The following is a 22169-nucleotide window of genomic DNA, read 5'->3' as shown; positions in this document are numbered from 1 at the left end:
GGTTAATGTCTTGGTCTTTTTCAGTGTCTATATTGCCTCCAGATTCATTTTGCTATTTTTCATCTATTTCAAATATTTGCTTTCCCCTGAGACTCTTGCTAACCCCACAAAATGGTCTTTTCTAATTGTGCCTCTCTCCCCTCACCTATTCTTAGTTGTTGTTTTTTTCTTTTCCCTTGTGTATCTCAGCCTGTTACCACCTTCTCTTCACTGATTGATTAAAAACCAGTCATTAGCAAGTGTCTGGTTGTCCTGGAACAAGCTTAATTCCAGATTGTCCTGGAACAAGATGTCTTGGTTTTAAGATGAATTCTTCACCTGCTCACCTAAACTTGGAAGGTGACTGCTGCCTGAGGGATTCCATACCAGTGCAAAAACAAATGCTCCTAGTCAAGCACTAACTTATCTTCTCTGTGCATTAGAATCACGTGATGCTTCTCTGGGAGATCATTGTCCTGCATGTCTCACTGGGGTGTGGACTAGGACTAAAGCAACTCCAGCAATCCATCCATAATCAATCAGTTAAGGATTTAAGGTAGTAATACTCTATTTCACATCCTGCTAACTTGACATGGCTCAGGCAGCCAGAGGGAATTTATTGGCTGTCAGCAAAAAAAAAAGGTTTCTGCCTAGCTTTCCGCTATATTGTGCTAATCAAGACTTCTGGTAGGATAAAGCCTTGGAATAAAGACACTGCCCTCACCTCTAGGCTGCTTTAATCTTTGTTTGTCAAAGGCCCAGTAGAAAACTGGAATACTGCCTGAGATTAAGAATTAGGCATGAGCTTTAACAGAACATCTTCATCTCTACTGTGGTTGTGTTCTGGGGTGGGGGAACATGATCATCCTCATGTAAAACAGAATCTTCCAAATGGGAAAAAATTTCAAAAGCCAGCACGAATTGTTAGAGATTTAGATTTTCTACAGGCTTAACTTTCAGGTGTTCAGCTAATTTGTGCCTTTGAAAATCTTCTTTCTCCTCATCTAATGACTAGCAGTTCTACACTGCAGGCAGTCAACTTCCCCAGTCTTCTGTCATATGCAGTACGATCTTTACTCACTGTTTTAAACAGGCTCTGGCCTACCTTTATTTATGGGGTTTGCCTGCCCAATTTCAGATGGCAACAGTCTCCATTGCCAGGGTTCAGATTGTGCTTGGCCTCAGTGTTTTCTGCCTGCATGGCCTATTAGCATCCTGCTAGTGTTGGGTCCCTACATTTATTTGTGTAGGCTGTGAATAAATCCTAATGCTATTCTAGGTCATCGCAGGGTTGCACATGTGACTTTAATCGGGATTGTTCCCTCTCTCAGATTAGTTGGGGGAAAGGAAAATATAAAATCATGTTTAGCTTGTCAATGGTCATGGAGGCTACAGGAAAAGATGTGATAAAATGTGAAGGCTGGAGTAATGAAGCACCTTTAGGAAAAGACCTCAATTGTCAAAGCATGAATACTGAGCTTGATTAAAAAAGAAAACAGGTCATTTAAGGCAAAGGCCATTTGCTATCCACGTCTTGGATGTTAAAAGGTACATGTATGCAAGAGATTTTAACTATTTGCATCATGTGAGAGTTATCAAACTTCTGATCAGACATTCCCAAAACCTCAGTCCACAAGAGGTTTAGGATCAGATGCTGATGGTTCAGAGACAGCGGACTGGTCCCACAGACAGACTGGAGAGAGGAGATGAAGAGCAACAGAGAACACGATTAATATTTTTCAAGGAATGACAAACACTACTTATTGAACGAGGAAAAGCTAAAATACACGCAGCACTTTTCAAATGTTCCTTTGCCATGTAAGTAACAAGGGTATTTGCCACAGGGACGTTATGCAATCGTGAATGGGAGAGGTGTACATGATTGTGAATGGGAACAGAGGTGTTCATTAGGCACTTTATGTCAAATGGGCATGTGGTCTACACTATGAATAAGTTTTAATCTACCTCTTGAAATCAGCCACTGCATGTGCTGCCACCTGCTGGTATGTGTGTGAAATGGAACAGCAAATAAACCACAGCATTTGGAAAAGGTTGTTTATAAAAATAATCTAGATGCATAGTAAAAAATGAAAGCGGAAGGCATTAAATGTTTCACCTCTGGGTCTTTAATATAACCCAGAGTCACCTCCAAATTTTTCTCAGAGAAGAATCAGCCTCAAGAAGAATTTTAAGTAAGAAATCTGTAAACAAATATGAAAATTAAAGACTATTTCAACACAGTACATTTTTCCAAGCCAAACAGTAAGTAAACTCATTGCAACCTTTGACACTATGCTATACTATCCAACTCGGTAGTTCTGGACAACTTTTATTATTAACTAGTAAGGAAAGGGATAAGTGAAAAGTAAGGATGTGGGGAAGAGATCTTAAATTAGGAAAACAATTCTTTTTCAACATTATAGACAGCATGGCTTCCTGAGATTCTCCCATGAGCACACTTTCAAAATAATCCTGTTTCCGTTTTAAACCCTAAACCAGATCTATCTTCAGAGTGATTTATCCCTCTGTTTGACGGGCAAATAATTGCCCAGACATATCTCCAACAGCCTCCACTCCAGTGCTTTATTCCTGAGCAACACCATCATTTTAATTATGGGGTGGGAGTAGATATATACCATTTTTTATTGAAATTGATATTTAGTTATTTAAAAAAAAAAGTCATAGACGAAATGAAAAATAATACATCTAACAGGAAAGTCCTGACAGGGAACAAAATAGGCCTGAACACATTCAAACTCAATGTTTCTAGAAAGCATCATTTTTACCCTCTCTTCCTAGGAGGCAAAGCAAGTGTTTCTGGACTCTCATAAAAAAGCTGATTTCGTTTTATGGTGAGAAGCTGAGTTCCTGTCTCTGAGATCCCAGCACACAAAAGTCATAGCGAGACAATAAAATGTTAACCATTCATGCTCCAGAGGTCATTCTTCACAGGTAACAAGACTAGACATCAGGCAATAAAATCCAACGGTCTGTTGAATCCGCCTTTTCTGTTCATGTACTGCCTGTGATGAGAAGAAAGAAATCAGCATAATTAGAACTTAATTGTCTGTACCTGTGATGAGCTTTAGCAGCTCCAACCTACTCATATGGGATTGGTGTTTTTTAAAGTGCTGGTGGAAATCCAGCACAGGTTGGCTGGGACAGAACGCTGCTGCCACTCTATGACAGCTTGTTCATGCCTTGTGTGACGTGAGCTGGGTGTTCTCGAGAAATATCAAAGAGGACTAGCACTAACTGGTATGTCTGATGGGAGTCTCAGCAAATAAGTCATAATTGAATGAGCCATGGAGAAGTCACCCAACCACTGGAGCTAACTGCTATAATCAGGTTTACACCAGCAAACCCTCATGTCTGGATTGAGTTTATATTGGCCACAGGGGCAGGAGGGCGTGCTTTGCCAGTACAGCTTTTCCTGATGTAGTGAGCAAAATAAGTTATACCGACAAAGGCACTTTTATGCCTGTATAACTGCATCTGCATTAGGGCTTTTGCCAATTTAGAAATATCGATATAACAGACAGCACACTCCTGCTATACTGGCAAAAGATTCTAGTGCAAACCTGGCTTATGTTAGGCTGAGGCACACTGGTTTGGAAGCTTGCCATGCCGTTGCCAGGCTGTTCGTGTTCAATGGCTAAAGGACTTCAGTCCCCAAGGCCATCAATACAGTATGTTTCACAAGTCCTTAGGTTTAACTTAGGGATGCAGGGTGTTCAAAAGAGAAGATTGCCTAAAAAATGTAGCCTGTTACAAGAAGCAGAGGGAGACGATTCCCAGGGGATGTAGTGACATTCTGTACCACTCTAGCCAAGTATTTACATTGCATTTATTGCCACAGCATCCGAGTGCTGTACAGAGTTACATATATCGAAACAGGGAGCGAGTGCACCTTTGTTCTTTAGGTCACTCCTCTCTCCATTAGCAATCGAGCTTTACAGAAACTAGAGGCAAGAAACTGTTTTGAGTAGTCTATGGAAACATATCTGTTTTGAGTAGTGTATAACAACTGCTTAGATGTAAAATCAACAAGCACTCCTCAACACAGATGAGAATGACCTCTCAGTCAATAAACCTAGAGACCGCCACACTTCTCACCAGAACTACAAAGCCTTCTCTGAAACAGATTGTCCTGGAAAAGAAATTACGTCTCCTCTAATGTACCCATGCAGACATCAATATTACAGTCTCCAAATCAAAGCAAGTCTGCCCAAGTAGTAGAAACACAAACCTGTACTTTCTCTTCTGTGACACGTTTATAGCGTAGGCATTTACAGAGCCATCCACTTTCTTCCCCTGAAAGATACAATGGGAAAGAGAGCTCCAAAACTTGGTGTGCTTTACAGAGAACTGTTTAGGAAGAGGCACAGAAACCCCAGGGCACAGGTTGTGGAGCTGGGATCAGCACATCTAATCGAGTGTATGTCCTTCTTAAGAAAGCCAACTTGAAACAAGAGACAAGGTGGGTGCGATATTGTCTTTTATTGGACCAACTTCTGTTGCCAAGTGAGACGCGCCTGCAAACTTACACAGACCTGAAACCTACAACAACACCGCGCACAAGTTGAAACCAGTTAGTAGCAACTTTCTAGGTCTTTGCCACGTTAGTCTTACCATGCAGATGAATGGAACTAACCAAGCAACCCCCCTTTGCAAAAGCAGTAACTATAGACCTAATCACTTGCCTAGGATCACATCATATCACAAAGCTCAGTGTTAACTCCCATCTGCTTCCATAAAGAACAGTGGCAGGATACAGCTTTGTCCAACCAAGCCTATATCATGGATGGGAGACACTGTTGGAACATGTTTTTATACATTGTAACCAGGCCCTCCCAGGGCTCTGAGTAAAAGGCATCTTAGTATCCATCAGGAATAGGAAGGATGGTTAGTGGATAGGGCACTTGTCTGTGACTCAGGAGACCCGGGCTCAATTTCTGGCTCCACTGCAGGCTTCCTGTGTGACCCTGGGCAAGTCACTTAACCTCTGTGTGCCACAGTACCTCATCTGTAAGATAGGAATGATACCACCCTTCCTCCCAGGGGAGTTCTGAGGGGCAAATAATGATTACAAGGTGCTCAGACTCTATAGCGTGAGTGGTGTATAGACAGATACTACAGTTATGATACAATTAGCGCCAATAGGGTAGTAAACACTATGATCAGTATTAAGTGTTTGCAGGATCACACCCTTAGGGAGAAGTACAGAGACACGCTAAAGGACTGATCCAAGCTCTGCAACTAATAGCCAGGAGCTAGCTGATTAAAAGCAGCAGAGGCAAGCAACAAGAAAAGAAAATCAAGACATCCGCATTTTTCCACAATAGAAGCCAATATCAGAAGCCCTGCTCTCTAGGAAACCCAAAGGGTTTAACATGTCACCTGAAAGCCAGTACCACTACAAGCACAGCACCACAGTGGGGTATCTGTTTAAGTTCCAGGGCAACACTCCCTCTGTCCCAGCACAGCACTGACTTGGGCCCACCTTACTTTGTCTTGTGAGGGCTCAGGGGCTCACAGCCCAAGGGGGCAGGGCTGCCAATCATGACCAGTATGTTGAAGTCCCATGCTAATTCTGTATTATAAGAGGAATACTGGCTCTCTTCTGCAGTTCCTATCGATAATACTCTTCTGATGCAATATTTCAACACACCAATGAGTTATTTCTTGCTACTTACTGACAAATTCGAAAGCTGAGAGACAGCCCTGTAGCAGCGAGAGATTTAATGTTACAGCAAAACAGCTAACCTTCCTCCATCCTCTTGTAAAGGATTTTCCTAAACTTACCAAGATAGCTTGGCTATACCCAAGAATGAATTGTAAATATAATAAAAAAAAGGCCATGACTTTTTAATCAAGTTCTATGGAACAGTCCACTCACTTTTGTTGTGTCAAAGGATGCAAATCCCATTGTTTTCATCATCTCAATTTCCTCCTCTGTTTTGCCTTCCATATCTTCTTCTGAAAAGACAGAAAGATACAAGAGTCATTGTTATCATCCCCCCACCCAAAATATGGCACTTTGGATGGGCTGCACAATACCAGGCAAACCACAACTACTACCTCATCCTGTGTGTGTGCTGCCTAATTCATTAACCTTTGTAAAGTGCTTAGAGATCCCCTTAGATTAAAGAGGCTGTCAGGCCTCAGATCTTGGGATCAGATCTGTAAGGGCTGACTCTTAGGTCTGCATGGAGTCCCTTTGCAGTTAATGGGCTTCATGAAGCTGCAAATGTCTGCCCCCAAAGAACCAATTGCAGAAATACTGGAGTTGCCAGATTCAATCAGAGCCAAGGTCTATCTAGTTCTGTATCCTCTCTTTGACAGTGGTCAGCACCAGATGCTTCAGAGGAAAATGCCAGAAATCCTACAGTAGGCAGCATGAGATGATCTGCTGCACAAGAAGGTCACAACTACTACTAGTTAGTGACTGAATTGTGACCTAAAGCATGAGGTTTCATATCTCTTCCAGAATGTTTTTTTGTGCATTAACTATGACTGAGCACATGGAGTGGGGCCTAAGAGGGCAAAGTATTATCAAAAAGGGTTGCACAGGTCCAGGACTGGGGTGCACTCACAGATGGGAAAAGAAAATTGAGGTAAAATTTGACTAGCACCCACCTTTAGTAATCCTGGCTTATGCAGTTGCAGAGGCCCTCACTTTCACGGGTATCTACTCCATTTACCAATTTGATTAAAGTCCACTATATTTTAACTGGTTCTCTACACATCAAGGTAAGATAAACACAAAGCCCCAATAGCCAGCTTTGCTTCCCAAGATTAGGACTCTGGTCTGTTACCGGTGATCTGATGCTCTTTGCTTTTGGTGTCTTTGTTTTCTTTCTTTTCATCCTCTCGCCTTTCCTTCTGCCGGGATGGGGAAGAAGAGCTGGATCTGTGCCGTCTCGGGGACCTAGAATTTCACACAAGTAAAGATTTCAGTCCAGCAACAACACTCAACTATAATCCCACCTACAGCTTTTTGTGCGACACCCAAGAAGTAGAAAAATGGTTATGTGGTGTTACAATGGCTGGCATTGTCTTAGATACAGGTAGAGGGAGTGCACAAGGAAACACTATCTGTTGACTCATCTCATCCTTAGACTGTAAACTCTTTAGGACGGGAACTATCTTTTTGTTCTGAGTTTGTACAGCACCTAGCACAACAGGGCCCTGACCCATGACAAGAGACCACAGGTGCTAAAGCACTCCAAAACAAACAAATGACCAATACAAGAAGGCATAATTTCATCATGTTTGCCCTAGTTAAGTAAAGGACAGCACAGGCTGAATATCAGTAGAGAGCCCCCTAATAGTAAGATCTGTCGGACTCTAGAATTGTTTTTTCTCCCCTTCAGCCTGCCCCATTTCCCACACCCAGGGAAGCTAGTATCCTGTTACCCTGTTGATATCACAGTAAGAATGACACCAACAGGAACAGTGGGGGTATGGGGCTGTCAGCTTGAAGCTCTGCTTTTTGTCTTCAAAGAATTCAGATATTTTCTCCTCACCTGGATCGCCTCCTGTGCGGGGAACGGGAACGACTCCTCCTCCTGTCCCTTTCCCGGGACCTTGAACGTTCCCGTCGCCTCCTCTCCCTCTCCCGTGATGCAGAACGAGAGCGCCTACGTTCTGAAAGAAGCCATGATTGGGGAAAGACATGGGGGTGCTGATTAATGGTGGCTAGCTGGAACTGTCACCATCCTTGTTATAGTTTCAGTAAACCTCTATGTTTGTAAGAGAGTATCAGCTACAACTAAACTAAAAAAAGGGGGGAGGGATTTCTTCCATCCCCTAAACCTCAAGACTTGCTCAGGGGTAAAGAGGATTGTCCTAAGAGCAACAAGAGCAGAGAAGGAAAGATGAGGGACACATGACCGTACTCATTGCAAAATTCTGAGTTCAACTTTTCAGAGGCAAAGAGAGGAAAAACAGTTGAGGCTCTATTACTAAAATAGAAATAGGGACCTCCCTCCTAACAGACAAGATCCTGGTCAGCGAGCCACTGCCACAGGTGGATTGGATTCTAGATTTGGCTTATTTCCATTCCTTTAACAGCATGCCCCATTCCTTTGCTTTGTGGTGCATCTCCCCACCACCCTTGTATCAGGATAGGGATCAGAAATCCCCTCTACTGCAGGGAGGCAAAGCTCCCTAGTTACCCCCCATATGTGAGCAGGTTTCCCCCTTGCCCCGTTATCTGGCTTCATGGAGTCCCTCCCCTCGCTACAGAGCGATCTGTGACTCTCCCCCAGGGCAGAGATCAGAGCAGTCCTGCCTTTCTTTGTGGGTGTAATACTCTTCCCCACCTCCCGCCAACAGCGATCCGGTCTCTGGATGATGCGGGTAATATCTCCCATGTACACACACCCTGGGCAAGGATCTGTACACCTGCTCTTCTCTCTCGGGGGTGGGGGAGCTTCCACTGACACCCAGGGCAAAGCTCAAGGGCTCCTTCCCCTACTCCAGAGAGGTGTTTCCCGCTCACCCCCGCCGTAGGCCGCGGACCAGCGGGTCCCTCCCCAGGGCGGACGGTGCCTCTGAGACACCCCCCCCCCATTGCAGGGGGTGCCCCGGTATCTCGGACCCCCTCCCCAGGCACTCACCCCTCCGCGGGGGGGACCTGGAGCGGCTCCGGACCATCCCGCCGAGCCCAGCCCTCAGCGGCTCCCTCGGCCTCAGCCCCCAGCCGGCTGGCACATCCAGCAGAAGAACTGTCCGCCTGGCACTTCCGGTGGGCAGTCCCCCGTCCCGCTCCCGCTGCGAACTCGCTCCGCCGCACTTTGGTTCCGGGCCGATAGGGTTTCCCTGGGCACCTCTTTTGGCTTTGGGTTTGGGCTGGGGGAGGGGCCCTCAGGGCACAGCCTTGCCCTTATCCCCTCATCTCACATCAACCAACTGGCAGGTCCCAACCACTAGGGTTTGTCCCAAGTTGCAGTGCCCAGCACATGTGGGCTTAGGGCCTGGCCACGTTGGAGTTAGCCCCAGCAAACCCCTAGTGTGGGGTTAGCCTGCGGCTTATCTCGGGGATCGTCTGGACTGCATTGGTGGCCACAGATCCCAGCGCAGACAGGACAAGATCCCAGCGTCCGCTCCCTTTCCCACTGAAGTCCTAGTGCAGACCCTGCCACCCACGATGAGAGGTAGGGGGAAGCCGGTACAAATTACCAGAGCCCAGCTGTCCGGAAGTGGGCCCGGCTTCCCCGACTGTTTAGCTGTTCCGCCCTTGCTGGGGGGCCCAAATTTTTTTTTTCACTGGGGTCTGAACGCGCTCTCGGCGGCCCTGGGTGGGAGACATCCAAGGAGTATCTAAGATGCTGGTGATTCAGTAGGTACTTTTTCCTATGAAAGAGTAGTGAGACAATAACCCAGCAATAGCATCAGGAGGTGCCATCTTTCAGTGGAGATATAAAACCCAAGGCTTGAGTAACTGTGGGCATTAAAGAACCCCCATGGCAGAGCCGGCTCCAGGCACCAGCAAAGGAAGCAGGTGCCTGGGGAGGCCAATAGAAAGGGGTGGCAGTTCATCCGTTGTTGGGCAGCATGTCTGGATCTGCGGTGGCAATTCGGCGACGGGTCCTTCAGTGCCTCACTTCCTCTTCGGCAGCACTTTGGTGGCAGATCAATTGCTCCACTTCAATTGGGTTTTCTCTTTTCTTTTTCTTCGCCGCTTGGGGCAGCAAAAAATCAATTCATGCTACTTTGGGGGTGGTATCATATTTCAGCTGTGTGTTACATGGATTCTCTGAGCTGCTAATTTGGCAACCTGGCAGAGAAAGACCCATACGAATTCCCACCCTCCTAAAGAAGGACAAACCAGACTACAGGGACTAGATACAGGGATCTTATGCACTGGTCAGTTTGGGCTGACTTATCTCAGCTCATCAGGCTGGTATTTTCTCCAGGGCTTCTGTCACGTGCTTTAGAATCTCCAGCCCTTAAAATTCCAAAGAGAACCTTCAAATTGCAAACCAGATGTAAATCAGTGTCATGATGTCTGCCTGAACAGTGTAAACTACCCTTAGTGAACCGCAGTGGAGGTGTACTTCAATGATAGTAAGGTATGTCAACACTGCTGACTACTTCACTGCTAAGCAAAGCTTTCAAGAAAGAAGAGAGACAATTATATTATAAATTGCTGGACAACTTAATCTGAGCAGTGTCTCATTTTGGTGTTGTAAGTGGAGTTTGGGAGAATAATACCACGTTGAGTGCTGGTAAACAGGGCCCATGGAAAAACTTGGAGCCTGTCTTCGAGGAAATGTTCTAAAGCAGCTGGATAGTTCAGAGAACGAGCTAGGTGCACCAAACGTTTGCCTCTATATTGCTGCTTCAGCCCAGCTCACCCCACAGCGGTAATGATTAAAAGTTATCTAATAACTGTGTGAAATCCGTTTGGGAGGTTTAGGTCATTGAATAGGAAATCCGCCAGTAGCATTTTTAACAAGCAGTTTCAGCACAGTAGTGAAAGACAGGAAGACTGAACACCCTTCTTCTGCCTGAAGCTGATACCACCAGCCCAAGCCAGCATCGTGGAAGTGGCTTCATGGGAGGATTTCACTTACCAAAGCAAAAGTCACATGAAAAGAAAACGCGTTGTAAGTGTTATGGTGAAAGTATATTTCATTTGCTGCTGTTCCAGAGCTATCAAAGAGGAATAGCATTTTTACAATGAGCCTCTGGTCCTGACATCACTCAGGCTGGACTTGCACAGGCCTAAAGAGAGAACCATATCCACACTGAGTGTAGTTGCTTTAATACAGTAATATCCATTCAGAAAAGAAGAGCGTATACAATTATTTATATGCAGGGACATGCAGTTTTAACAAAACTCTAACCCAATGTAGATAAAGGGCTTGGAAATCACACCACAAAAAATTCTCTTTAAAACAGCAGGATGACTTGGGCATTGAAAGATTAAAAACCAAAACAGAATATAAAATTGCAAAGGAAAACCCTCCAGGAAACAAACTGCAAATCTGAATGTCCTGTTCACTGGAAAAGTGTATGTCGACATACAGAAAAAAATATAGCTTTCAAGTAATTATGCACAGATACAGGATACTAGGGTCTAAGTAGCAATAAAGTTATTTACACCAGAACCCTAATGTAAAACTTCACAATATTAGCAAAAGGCCAAACACTGGGGCTTATTTAGAGACAAAGACATTAAATAGCACTTTCAAGCAACGATTGTCAGACACAGACATTTCACTTTAACAGCCCAACTGATATACAGAACATTGTACCTTACGTTAGTTTGGTTATTGTTAATTTACCGATCAGGCTACCCTGGGTTACTACACATTTTAGTGTACTGTTACCCTCAGCCAATTTGCGGTGACAGGCAAAGCATAAAGAGCTAGTTTGAAGGGTGGAAAACATCTGCTTGTGGATTTGAGCAGGCTCACCTGTCAATCAGCAAGGGAAATCTGATGTTATTTGGTATGTCCGTTGGTTTGATGTCACCTGTTAGCCATTTCCATTGCTTTAGCAGCCCTGCTATGTCCATATTCTTATTCCCGTCACCGCCAAGCACGGAGGGTTTCTCTGCAAAGTTCATCTTCACTAAGATTCATGTTGGTAGGGGGCTGAATGATTGTGATGTCTATTTCTGAAGCGTGAGGAGTGCCTAGCCTTTTGCCTTCCCTTCCCTGCAACTGTGGTTCAAATCAGGCCAGCTACTAGTGGTGAACTCAATGCTGGAAAGGAAAGACACACAGGGACTACAGTTGTAGATGAATGTTTCTTTGAAAGACAAGTTTCTTCCACCTCCCAGTCTGTTTGGTGTTTGACAGTAGTCAGGCTAACGGCCAAACACTCAGTTCAGACCAATGCATATGCACTGGCCTTGGATAGAAAAACCTTATGGAAATAATCGCTCAAGGCACCAGCCCACCTAAGTGGCCTAGCAGAGATGGGACCAAAGGTCTTATGAGTGAGTGCAGTATTGTGAGGTCAACAGGCCTTATGCTACTCTCATTGAGGGCCCATCCAACACTTACAGAAAACAATGGTGTCTTTCCATTGACCTCAATGGACATTGGATTAAGACCTTCCTCTGTGTTTACAACTTCATTGGCTTCAATAGCGTCACTCCTACTTTACACTAGTATCAGTGAGAGGAGAATCCGGTTCAATGTTCTCAGATACCATGGTGATGGGCACAGTCTATGAATCTAAACAGAAGAGAATGAGGATTTGTGCCTGCTTAATCCAGAGCTGAATTTGGCCCAGGGTCCTTCTTTAAAAAAAGAAAAGAAAAAAAATCTAGCAAACAAATTTGAACTGGAAGCTTTGGGGCTACTTTAAAATACTTGCTTAAGACAAAGACAGTCCCTGTGTGGTATGGTCCACAGTGCAGGCCTTGCTATATGACGTTGAAAGTAAGAATGAAGCTCTTCTACTCAGACACAGGATAATGGACAGTCACAACCTCCCTCTAACTCATATTTCAAGCAGCCTGTTTCTCTGGGTAGGTGCTCAAACCCCAGTGTGTGTGTGACTGCAAGAAGAGGGCTACAGGCTGAGTGTGTGCTTTTAAAAAGCCCTCTCCCTCTTCTCCTCCCAATCTCCAAACTGTACAGCTATAACCTTGATCAAGCATCTCCAGGATCAGTCATCAGCCCAGCTGCATGTAAGTGTAAGCCTATGTATTCACCTGGACTGGGTACCTGCAGGAGCAGCGCCAGGGTTTTTGGCACCCTAGGCAGGGGTCCTTCCGCGCTCCCGGTCGTTGGCAGCAATTTTGCGGCTGGGGGGTCCTTCCGCGCTCCGGGTCTTCAGTGGCAATTCTGCGACAGGTCCCGGAGCGAGTGAAGGACCCGCTGCAGAATTGTCGCCGAAGACCTGGACAGCGGAAGGATCCCCTGCCGCCAAATTGCCGCCAAGAGTGGCAAAATGCCGCCCCCCGAAATCCTAGCGCCCTAGGCAACTGCCTAGGTTGCCTAAATGGAAGCGCCGGCCCTGGGTACCTGTAGCCCCAACCCCTGTACAGTGGGGAAAGCGAAGGCCACACCCCCTCTGATGCAGGTGGGCAGGGAGGGGTGGACACTGGATCCTTCCCTAACATGCCAGCCAAGGTAAGTGAGCCAGCTGGAGGGGGAAGTGAGGTGTGCCAGTAAAAGGTCTGGGGAAGATTATTTACCTTGTGGAAAAAAAGAGGAAGCAGAGATCCAGTTGTGATTCTCACCGTCACAATGGAGACTGTGCACTTTCCCTGGGGCACTGCTGTTCCATGCTGCCCCTTAATGAGGCTGGACTACCAGGGGCCAGTCCAGCCCTCTGTGAACCACAAAACACTTCTGCGTGAAGCCCCTTCTCCAAAAATCAAGCCAAGCATTGGGAATATTCAGGGAGGGTGGAGAAGACAGAATTAGATCCTGTACATTTCAGCCATTGCTTCACATGGAGCTTTTCCTCTTCTTCCCCCTCCCCTTTCCATGGAACAAATAACCATAAATCAGATCCATAATGGGGGAGATAATTAGGGGGTAATTTCAGAGTAATTACACGGTTATTTATGCCTTGCCGATTACATGGCACAAGTGTTACCATGAACAGATGTAAACTTATAAATGAATAACCACTAAGTAAATATCATGTAATTACAGAGCTAGTCTATGGTCATTGTTCCTTATTAACTCAAGTGCTTCTCTTCAGAATAGCTCAACAAAAAAAAGCCAACAGAAGCCCCAGAGATTCCTAAATTATGTGGATCTGGTTATTCTGAGGGAACTGGTGCATTAGGCTTTTGCAGTTCTGTGCCTTATGTGTGAAAGCCTCCCCTTGCCTCTCCATGGGCCTGATTCTGAGCACCCCTGATGTCCACAGGCCTGATTCGGCTCTCCTTTACACTGATGAAAAGGCCAGCTCTAAAACCCCTTCACATCAATGGAAACACTTCCACAGATTTGATTGGGCTCTGGATCAGGCCTCAAATCACGACTGACTCCACTAAAGTCAATGGCGCTTTGCTGGTGTGAAACCACAGGAAGTGAGATTAGAATCAGGACATCAGTGGGTATTAACGGAAGCTCAGAATCTCATCCTGAATGGCACCAGCACCCTATTCAATGAACCACTTGTTAGGAATGGGTGTACATATCCAGTAAAGTGAGTAATATTTACCAATATGGTTTCAGTTCCAAATTAGGGTCAGATCCTAGGGCTATTATAGAGGAGACGGCCTTAGGCTGCAAGAACTGGATTCAGATCCAAGCTTCACTACAGTTCAGGATTTTGATTGAGGTCCTTTTCAGGCTATTTTGTCTGACGCTTCTAAATCATGTCTGGGGCTTGGGCTGACTCCCAGTCACTTAGCCCAGGCCTCTTTTGGAAGCAGCATGTATGCAGCTCAGGTTCCGGCATTCAGGGCTTGTTTTCCTTTTACATGCAAACTCATATGTAATCACTGCTAGCCATTCAGTCTCAAACACAGGAAATCCCTGCATTTCATAGGAATGTGGCCATAATAGATCAATGATCTATCTAGTATAAGAGTCTGTCTCTCACAGTGGACAGTGTTTCAGAAGAAGGGATCAATACCCAGACTGCAAAATTTGGGGGTATTTGGGCCAGGGGTTTTGGAATGGTCTCATCTCTGCTAGAGACAGGTCCAGCAAGAACACTGGATCTAAACATCCCTTAATTTTGGTGGTACCGGTGTCTATACCCAAAATACAGCTCTGAATTGGGCGCATGTCAAGCTGACACCAACCTTACAGAGGAAGGAGTGGGAAGGAAGTGGCGATCGGCCTTGGTGCTGTCTACAAACACATGCAAGATGGCAGATAGAAAACAAAAGTGGAGGAAAGCAGGTGAGTACAGAAGGGGTGAGAGGAGATGCAAAAGTCTCAGACTGAAAAGAGGAAAAAGAAGAAAAGTAAAAAGTCTTAGGACCAAGTTGCGAACCTCTTACTCATCTGGGGGAGTGGTGGCTTGAGACGTTCCAGGAACTTAGCTTTCAGCCTTTATTTTCTTCTAAATAAAATGTGAGGAGTCATATTACTTTTGTCTCTGCTCATGATTTATTCAGACATTAAGCCTAACTTTATGCACCTATATATTTGACTTAGACACACACACACCTCCTCTTTTTCCTGGCATTAATCCCATCATATGGGGTCTGTACTACATGTCCTCTCTCTCCAAAGCACTTTGCTCAATGCCTTAACTCCTATCACACCACAAACTAACATCTTCCCTTATCAGGGAGTAGCTGTGTTTGTCTGTATTCATAGAAACAACTAGGAGTCCGGTGGCACCTTAAAGACTAACAGATTTATTTGGGCATAAGCTTTAACGGGTATCTGAAGAAGTAGGTTTTTTACCCACGAAAGCTTATGCTCAAATAAATCTGTTAGTCTTTAAGATGCCATCAGACTCCTAGTTGTTTTTGTATCTTCCCTTATGACATCCCACCATTTCTTCTTGAGTCAGCCTCGCTGCCTTTTCCCTTCAGTCTTGATCTCTTGGCCTCTCTTACCCACATAGTTGTCTAGACTGTGTTTTACATCACCAGGCCATCTGAGCCTGCACTCCCTCGTTCTTTTGTTTATGGCTGTTTCTTTGAGTATGTCTCTAACCTACATGTTCCTCACATGGCCCTTCTCGGCTTACCCGGTCACGCATCTCAACATTTGCCTTTCCACGGAGCAGACCTTGGCTCATGTTTTTCTTCTTTGGTGCCCAACACGCAGCGCCAGACCTTAAAACTGGACACACCACAGGGCAAAAATCAGAGCTGGTGTAAACGGATGCAATTCCAGTATAAGTAACAAATAAGGAGGTCAATGGAGCTGATTAGCTACATGAAGTCTGAATTTTGCCCCATGTATTAATTGTACTAAGGGTGGAATTCACCTCAGCATAAGACTCAGGCACCACTCTAGTCCCCAGTCCTGCAGTCTGACCCACATGGTGTGCGCACATTCACAGGAAGCCCCACTGGAATTTGTGGGACCTCACATGATCTGACTGCAGGACTGAGATCTTAGGGGTCTTAGGCCCAGTACTGTGACTGACACCACATAGACGGACCCCTTCATATGGGTCTGTGGCGTCTGCTGCAGAAGCAGGACCCAAGATTTCAAGCTCTCTGAAGGCAGGGACCATGCTTTCATCTATGTTTATACAGCACTTAGTCCAATGGGGCCCCAATCCGGATCATGGGCCTCTGGGCAGAGTTGTAATTCAGATATTAAACAACAGTAAGACATCATGGTCAATAATAACCACTGACTATGTAGGATCACTCAGGGGTGAAATTCTCTAGCCTGTATTATTCAGCAATTCAGACTAGATGGTCATAATGAGCTTTTCTGGCCTTAAAATCTAATGTTAATAAGCACAACATCCAACAGTAAATATTTATAGGTTTGGGCCTTTAATTTGTCAAAAACTGCCCATCGTGCATACAATGGATTTAAGCAACAGAAATGTAAGCACAGCTAACCTTAAGGACCTGGATTTAGTTTATCTAGCACACATGAACACCAAGAGAATATATCTAAAAGGTCCGGTGTTTTTGCTGTTGAGGTTTTTTTTGTTGATTTTTTTTTGTGTTCCACATTTGCCAAGCACACCTAGTAACTTGCCCTTTAAAATAAAAATAACTTGAGTTTTCAAAATATCTTCCCCTCCATCCTATTCCTCCCCACCCCCGTCCCCTCAAAAAGGTGGCAAAGCAAGATTTTAGTGTTTATTAAAAATTGCGAATCACCACATAGTTCTTTATTAAGGCAAATTGTGATGCAAGATTGGGGAGCTGATTCCCTACCCTATGAAGAAAATGCATCAGCTACTTTCTCAGTATGGATCTTTCTGGAAGGCATGTTCTTGGATTCCCCACCACAAGAGCCTTATTAAAAAAAGATTATTTCAAGGACATTTTGTCTGAACAGATTCTGTTATTGTGAAGGGGAATAATAAATAACCATACCTAGCATTCATATATAGCACTTTTCAACAGCAGAGCTCAAAGCACATAGGGGAAACTGAGGTGCAGAGACTAACCCAAGGTCAACCAGCAGGCCAGAGCTGAGAATAGAACTCTGGTCTCCTAAGATACAGTCATGTGCTTTAACCTCTAGACCCCACAGCCTCATTCCAACACAAATGAGACTCTGAAAACCACAGGGTTGGAACATTTAAAAAAAACAAAAAAAAAACAATGAAAGTTGTTTTTTTCTCAGAATTTTTCCAATCAGTTTGCTTCATACAGGCAGAGATGGATCCGGCTCATAAATTATGGATCTGGAATCACATCCAAATCCAAACTTCATGGCATTCAGCATGCAGGGTTTCAAGTCCGGCCTACTACAGAAAGAGGCCTCGCTTCCTGATCTTATAGAACTACTGATAGACGTTAGAGGTGAGCCTGACCCAGAACACTGTGTCAGTATATAGACTACAATATCCTTCTAAGTCAGTTGTTTTCAAGCCTTCCATTCTGTGGATCTGATGACAGAGAAAGATTTCTCCATGGACTACCTCTTTCCCAGTTTCTCAACACCCCCCCACCCCCAAGTGCCATTCTGCGGACTAACAATAGCCCATTGTTTGAGAACCGCGACCCTAAGCCTTCGGGATCTGATCCAGCTCCCATTTAAACCAATGGAAAACTTGTTTCAATGGGGCAAGATCAAGATTTCATTTGGTTAGCACCTTTAATGCCAGAGTCCTCAAACTGACAGAGGAACATTGCCCTGTTTATCTCCTTTAACTGTGGCATGATAGGTTAGATATTAGCTCAACCTTTCAAACTATCCAGATGGTTAAGCACTGGAATAGGTTACCAAGGGAGGTTGTGGAATCCACATCATTGGAGGATTCTAAGAATAGGTTGGACAAACACCTGTCAGGGATGGTCTAGCTTTACTTAATCCTATCTTAGCATGGGGGGATGAATTAGATGATCTCTCAATGACCCTTCTAGCCCTATATTTCTATGATTCTCTGACTGTAAATTGTAATAATCCTCATCTGTTGGTAACTTTGTGTTATTTTGAAGAGGAGATGAAGGTTAGAGATTGGGGGCAGGTTAAGCCAGTTGGCAATAACACGTCACAGGTGTGAACTCGTGTTTCATTTTCACTCTGGAGTTGGGGTTGGTGGGAGGGTGTGGGTGGGAAAGAGGGAATGCACTCACAACCCCTCTTCGCTGCCAGTCCAGAATGGCATGTGCTGAGCCAGCGGAAGCTGAACACAATGAAAAGTGCTAACAGGTCTCGTATCTGCATCACAGCCTCATCTAAGTGCAATTAATTAGTAGCGCAGCAAGTGGGGGTGAAGTCACATTTTCTATAGGCTTTTCATTCTGTAGTGATTATTACAGGAGTGATATCGTCAGCGTGCATTTATTCCAAACTAACAAAATAGCACTTAGTGACTGAAATTTTCTTGCTTCTTAAACTTAACATAGAGAGTTCCTGGAGGCTTTTTTCCTTCCCCACTCTTACCACTATATTTATAGTGGGACACGTTATCTTGTGTGTTATTGTGATGGACGGATTTGCGTACTTCCCCACCGACAAAGACACAACAGTCATTTCCAAGAGGCTTCACTACTTCAGCAAATGGATCGTTAGATAACTTGGTGTCACCATTCTGGCTAGAAAGGAACTTGAAAATGGCTTGTTGGCCTACGTGTAAGGTAGTCACCAAGGAAGCAAAAGGTCATGGGTCCACAGCCTGACCCTTCCTTCTAGGACAGCAATCCTCACCTTTGGACTGTGATAAAATTGGATCGTCTCATTTGAGATTATATGGCAAATTGCAACAAGGTAATTAGCCAGAATTCCACTGCAGAACTGGAAAAAGGGAATCAATCATTGTCAATGTCCCCTCCTCTTTCATGAGGGTCTGTTCTTGCACCAAATTATTTCTAAAAGGTGGCCACATGGGCTGTAAAGGTAGCAGCATGTGGAAAAACCTCCACCCACAGGAGATAAATGGTTTGGAGCATTAGTGCTGTGACAAGGAGGAACTGGTACAGAGAACCACTTTTACAGCTTGTGAAATTAGTGACTAGCCCCCTTGAGCAGAAAATAAGGACCACAATCATTCCTAAGCTTGCTTACTTCTTCAAAAACCAGTTTAACACGGAACGATATGTTTCGCGCCATGAGTACCCAGAAAATTCACCTCATTTTCCCCAAAGTCTAGATGTTGTCTCAGCCACACGTATTACACAGGAGTCATTCCAGGACCCTCAAACTCTGGTTCTATCTCAGCACAAACCATTCTAGGAGAGGCAGCTATTGGCTATCAGCTTCCTCTACTGCTCTGGTGACCTTGGTGGGTTGGGGAGAAGGAAGGAAGCAGCAGGAGGAGAAGGCCTGGAGAGGAATCAAGATTCAGCCTTCTCCTTCTTTTTGCCCTTTTTCAGGAAGGATGGGGTCCGGAATTTCTTTTTCTTCTTGGAGGGAGATTTGGATGGCGAGCCTTCTGGGGACACAGGCCCACTAGTAATTGACTCAGTTTTGTCCTTAGGGGCATCTGGGTCGGCATCTGTGGCTGTGGTTGTCTGGCTCATTCCTTTGCTTAGGGTGTCTTCTGCAGTTTGGTCGTCATCTTTCCCATTCACGACCACCGCTGCTGGCTGCGTCTTCTCTCCAGCAGCAGTGGGATCAGCAAGGACTTGGCTGGTGTCCGTCTTCTTAGCACCTTCACAAAAGAAAGACACAAGACATGAGGATTTATGGAGGCAGGGTCCCCAACCTCACTAGAAGGGCTGCTACTTTGTGCGGCTACAGGGCCGGATCGCCTGGCTTTGCCATCCAGGCAGAACAGCTGATTGCTTTAGGGTTGCTGAAGATAAGAGTCAGCGGAATATTGAAGAAGTGGTTTCGACTGGAAGACTGCAGGCTAATAAGGAATGAGCATTTTCCAGCTTACCTAGAGCTAGCCCCGTGGTCTTACTATAATCATTCCATCACTGACTTCAGTGAGGACACTCTAGCTTGACACTAGTTTAAATAGAAGCAGAATTTGGCCAACGCTGAAAGGAAATTGTCGTGGTCTGATTCCCTTCTCTCTAACACCATTGTAAGTCCATTGGGTCTGGCTCTCCTGTGCCGTGCACCTTGGAGATTTATACATCTCTACAAAGTGGGCGTGATCTGAAGTTGGTGATGTGTTTCATCCACTTTGCACAGGAGGTGCAGGGCAGTGGGGAATCAGGCCTAAGATATTTACACAGACTAGACCTTATCATGCTCCCAGTGAATGGGAAATTGGCCCTTGATTTCAACAGAAGCCAGAGCAGTCTCGCTGTGATGGGGAGAAAACGGGACACTGATGGGTTGAGACAGTATGTCCGGGAAGGATCCTCTGATCCACATCTCCTAGACCCGGGGAAAGAGCTTGTGCTTCATATTGCCTCCACGGTTTCATTTTTCCTCGTTGAATGGAGACAGAGCTAGAAGTCGGAACTAAAAGTATGTCTACACGGTAACCGCTGCAGTGGCAGAGCGATGCTGCTGAAGCTACGCCACTGTAGCACCGTGGTGAAGACACTTCCTACAGCAGTGGAAGAGGTTCTCTCTCTGAGAGGCTGACGGAAGAATCCTTCCATTAACCTACTCATGTCTACACCAGAGGTTAGGTCAATCTAATTACAGCGTTCTGGGTGCAAAATTGTTCAGAGCCCCTGAGCAAGGTAATTAGGTCAGTCTACGTTTTATACATAAATCTGGCCTAGGTTTAAAACCAGAAGTCTCTCAACTTCCTCCCTGGGAAAAAGGGGTTGCAAAAACCGTCTATGGAAATCCAGAGAAGAAGGGGTTATTGCTAAGCAAACACGGTGCCCAACAGGAGCAGATGGCTGAGGATGGTTAGAACTCCTGGAAACCTGTCTGCTAAGTGACCTGTACATTTAAACAGTGCTAAGGGTACCTAGGCACTTGGGTTTTCCATTTGCTCACTTATGCGTTTTTCCTTCTGAGCCCACAAACACAGACAAGAGGGTGGTGTTTTGCAAAGGGCTTCTTTTGCAACTAGTGTCAATGAATGACCCTCTTTGACAATGAACGCAGGAAGCTCTGTTCTGGGAAGAAGGAATTAAACAATTGCATGCATGCCTCTCTTCTCTTTTCCTCTTCCTTCTCCTCTCCCTCTCTTTTTTCCCCCTTGTCTCGTTAGTAAATCCAATAAAGAAATCTAAGATAATTATAACTAACACACCAGACTTCCATAGTACCTTTCAACTAAGGATCCGAAAGGGCTTTACAAAGAGGTGCTGAGCCACCCAACACCCTTGTGAGGCATGCAATATGATCTCCATTTTACAGATGGGGAAACTGAGGCATGGATCATTTAGGCAACTTGCCCAAGGTCATGCAGTGAGTAAGAAGCAGAATGAGGAATAGAACCCATGGATCCCCTGCTCTAATTGCTAGACCGCACTCTTGGTTGATACTTGTCACAGCTTGTGTAAAGCCCATGCAATATACGTAGTGGAGCAGCTGTTCCCTTTGCACATATTCATTATGAATATATTGCTCCCTGGCTGTTTTGCCAACAAACTACCTTTCACCCCTTCCCCGTAGGCCAGTGGTTCCCAAACTGGGGTTCCCAAACCCCTGGGGGTTCACACAGTGTTACAGGGAGTTCACTAGAAAAATTTCGTATATAGCGGACAGAGGACCCCAGGCATGGGAGGCAGCAGGTGTGACCCAGTTGCAGAGCAGACAGCCTGAGCCCTTGGAGCCCTGAGTGGGCAGCTGAGCCCTGGTCAGCGGAGGCGCCGGCAGCCTGAGCCCCATGCAGCATGGGGCCGGGCATTTGGGGCTGGCAGCCTGAGCCCCAGCAATCAGCGGGGGCCAGCAACTCAAGCCCCAGGGAGTGCGGAGTCAGCAGCCCAGATACCGGCCAACGGGAGCCAGCTGCCTGAGCCCCATCGTGGGCAGGGAGGCAGCTGGGACCCCAGGTACGCGGGTGGCAGCTTGGATCCCTGTCTTTGGCAGACAGGAAGTTGGGTGGCATAAGGGGGAGAGTGAGCAGGAGCCATGCTGTATGTGAGGAGTGGTCCAGGCTAGTTTGTCCCTAGCAGGGCACTCTCCTAGGGATGGCCCTGGTGTTGGAAGAAAAGGTGTTTGTGCACCAAACCAGCTGGAACCAAGTAGTAGTCACTGTAGCAGCATTCAGGTGCCTCAGTAATTCGATACTAT

General features: G+C 45.5%; 2 protein-coding genes and 1 long non-coding RNA gene across 4 annotated transcripts in view; all 3 read right to left on the bottom strand.

Moving 5' to 3' along the window:
• Positions 1-2082: 2082 nt before the first annotated feature.
• On the bottom strand, positions 2083-8727 carry SNRNP27 (small nuclear ribonucleoprotein U4/U6.U5 subunit 27). 2 transcript variants are annotated; one of them, XM_032771293.2, is made up of 6 exons: positions 8604-8724; positions 7509-7629; positions 6798-6910; positions 5879-5958; positions 4229-4293; positions 2083-3002 (listed from the first exon to the last, which is right to left on the bottom strand). In XM_032771293.2, the coding sequence occupies exons 1-6, from the start codon at positions 8638-8640 to the stop codon at positions 2948-2950; spliced, it is 471 nt and encodes a 156-aa protein (XP_032627184.1). In that variant the 5' UTR covers positions 8641-8724; the 3' UTR covers positions 2083-2947. The 2 variants fall into 2 exon arrangements, with proteins under 2 accessions (XP_032627184.1, XP_032627183.1); XM_032771292.1 differs by lacking the exon at positions 4229-4293 and having other exon boundaries at positions 8604-8727.
• Positions 8728-10600: 1873 nt separating this feature from the next.
• On the bottom strand, positions 10601-14501 carry LOC116819517 (uncharacterized). Its single transcript, XR_004372427.2, has 2 exons — positions 12972-14501; positions 10601-12671 (listed from the first exon to the last, which is right to left on the bottom strand). It is a non-coding gene; the product is annotated as an uncharacterized LOC116819517 (long non-coding RNA).
• Positions 14502-19152: 4651 nt separating this feature from the next.
• ADD2 (adducin 2) overlaps positions 19153-22169 on the bottom strand; it is a 31158-nt gene continuing 28141 nt past the window's right edge. Inside the window, exon 14 of the mRNA XM_032771300.2 lies at positions 19153-19665. Coding sequence (XP_032627191.1) covers positions 19349-19665 — 317 coding nt within the window. The 3' untranslated portion in view covers positions 19153-19348. The remainder of the gene's footprint in view (positions 19666-22169) is intronic.

The sequence above is a fragment of the Chelonoidis abingdonii genome, chromosome 2 (genome assembly GCF_003597395.2).
Source record: "Chelonoidis abingdonii isolate Lonesome George chromosome 2, CheloAbing_2.0, whole genome shotgun sequence".
Classification (NCBI taxonomy): domain Eukaryota; kingdom Metazoa; phylum Chordata; order Testudines; family Testudinidae; genus Chelonoidis; species Chelonoidis abingdonii.
Note: the sequence above shows the minus strand (reverse complement) of the source record. Positions and strands in the feature narration are given on the sequence as shown.

What these genes read in the sequence shown, in the direction of transcription:
- SNRNP27 (XM_032771293.2), bottom strand. Translation starts at nt 8,640, where the DNA reads ATGGTCCGGAGCCGCTCCAGGTCCCCCCCGCGGAGGG. An exon ending in CCGCACAGGAGGCGATCCAG is followed by an intron (nt 6,911 to 7,508) that starts GTGAGGAGAAAA and finishes GTGAAATTCTAG; the next exon opens with GTCCCCGAGACGGCACAGAT. An exon ending in TCACAGAAGAGAAAGTACAG is followed by an intron (nt 3,003 to 4,228) that starts GTTTGTGTTTCT and finishes TTCTCATCACAG; the next exon opens with GCAGTACATGAACAGAAAAG.